The 1,135-nt window shown below is 42.5% G+C and overlaps 1 protein-coding gene across 1 annotated transcript in view; it reads right to left on the bottom strand.

Moving 5' to 3' along the window:
- UBE2U (ubiquitin conjugating enzyme E2 U (putative)) overlaps positions 1-1,135 on the bottom strand; it is a 24,880-nt gene that overhangs the window by 20,127 nt on the left and 3,618 nt on the right. The window contains exon 2 of the mRNA XM_018553840.1: positions 805-886. Coding sequence (XP_018409342.1) covers positions 805-886 — 82 coding nt within the window. The remainder of the gene's footprint in view (positions 1-804; positions 887-1,135) is intronic.

Genomic DNA, 1,135 nt, shown 5'->3' with positions numbered 1-1,135 from the left:
AAGAGGGGGGGGGAGGGATGGATTGTTTTGCTGTGTCTGTGTGTTTGTAGAGACACACAGCTTACTAGGACATACAAGGGTGGCTCAATAGGACACTGCAAGGGAAAGGAGTCACCCTAAAACAGGATATCAGGACCAGTGCTCGGGGGACCAGCTGATTCTGCAGGAAACTAAAACTTTTAAACTTCAAGTTTTTCAGCTTTTAAGCGTCAATTGTAAGTGATTTCATCAGCTTTTGAAATAGTTTAAAAACATTTTGACTTTGATGTCTTTGTAAAGTGCCCATCAGCCAGTTTGTAGCCGGGTTTCGTCTGATGATTTTGCTGTTCTGGTCAGTTTACTGGCCGGATTTTCTGCTATGTGGATTGTCTGCTGAGCCCCGATCACTCAGGAGTTCAGAGATGTTATTTTACAGAAAGAGAAAGTCAGATTGTTTTCTGTGTGACAGCCGTTATCGGGAGCTGCTTTTCCTCCACAGAAATATCTGCTAACAGAATCCTAGCAGCTGCTGAATCTCCTCAGTACTGAATCTCCAGACTTCACCGAATATTCATTACACCATGAAGAGGATTCTTCTGTATTCTAGAACTCTAGTCCTTGCAGAGCAGGCCCAGAATGTAGCAGTTTCATAGCACATACATGTTTAATTGTAGTATTTCACACAATAAGGTATGTTACATTAAGGAAAGAAATACATATGATTGAATAGATAGATAGATAGATAGATAGATAGATAGATAGATAGATAGATGGGAAGATGAGTAGATTAATGTCTCTCTTAATACACTAATAAAATATACAAACCTTCCCAGAGGGAGTCTTTCAGCCCTCGGACCTTGGCTATCCAGCTCAGGAAGTTGTCCTCTGCTGGTCTTACAGAAATACCCTAAAAGACAAATCAATGATTTACATTTTTACACCAAAACCATCACTGCAAGTGCAGGATATGAATAGCTCCGGACACACATCCCTGGACTCTGTACACATTCCTTGTTCCTCTATATTGCCCAGATGTTGCTGTCTGGATACATCTCCAGGCGATCAGACATTGGAGGCATCTGAGACACACATTCCTCTCTGTGTATGGGAACCTTTGCCTTGCCAGCTCCATGTATTCCCCATGTGCCCCCCCCCC

The sequence above is a fragment of the Nanorana parkeri genome, unplaced genomic scaffold (assembly GCF_000935625.1).
Source record: "Nanorana parkeri isolate BGI_ZX_2015 unplaced genomic scaffold, ASM93562v1 scaffold131, whole genome shotgun sequence".
NCBI classification, from domain to species: Eukaryota; Metazoa; Chordata; class Amphibia; order Anura; family Dicroglossidae; genus Nanorana; species Nanorana parkeri.
Note: the sequence above shows the minus strand (reverse complement) of the source record. Positions and strands in the feature narration are given on the sequence as shown.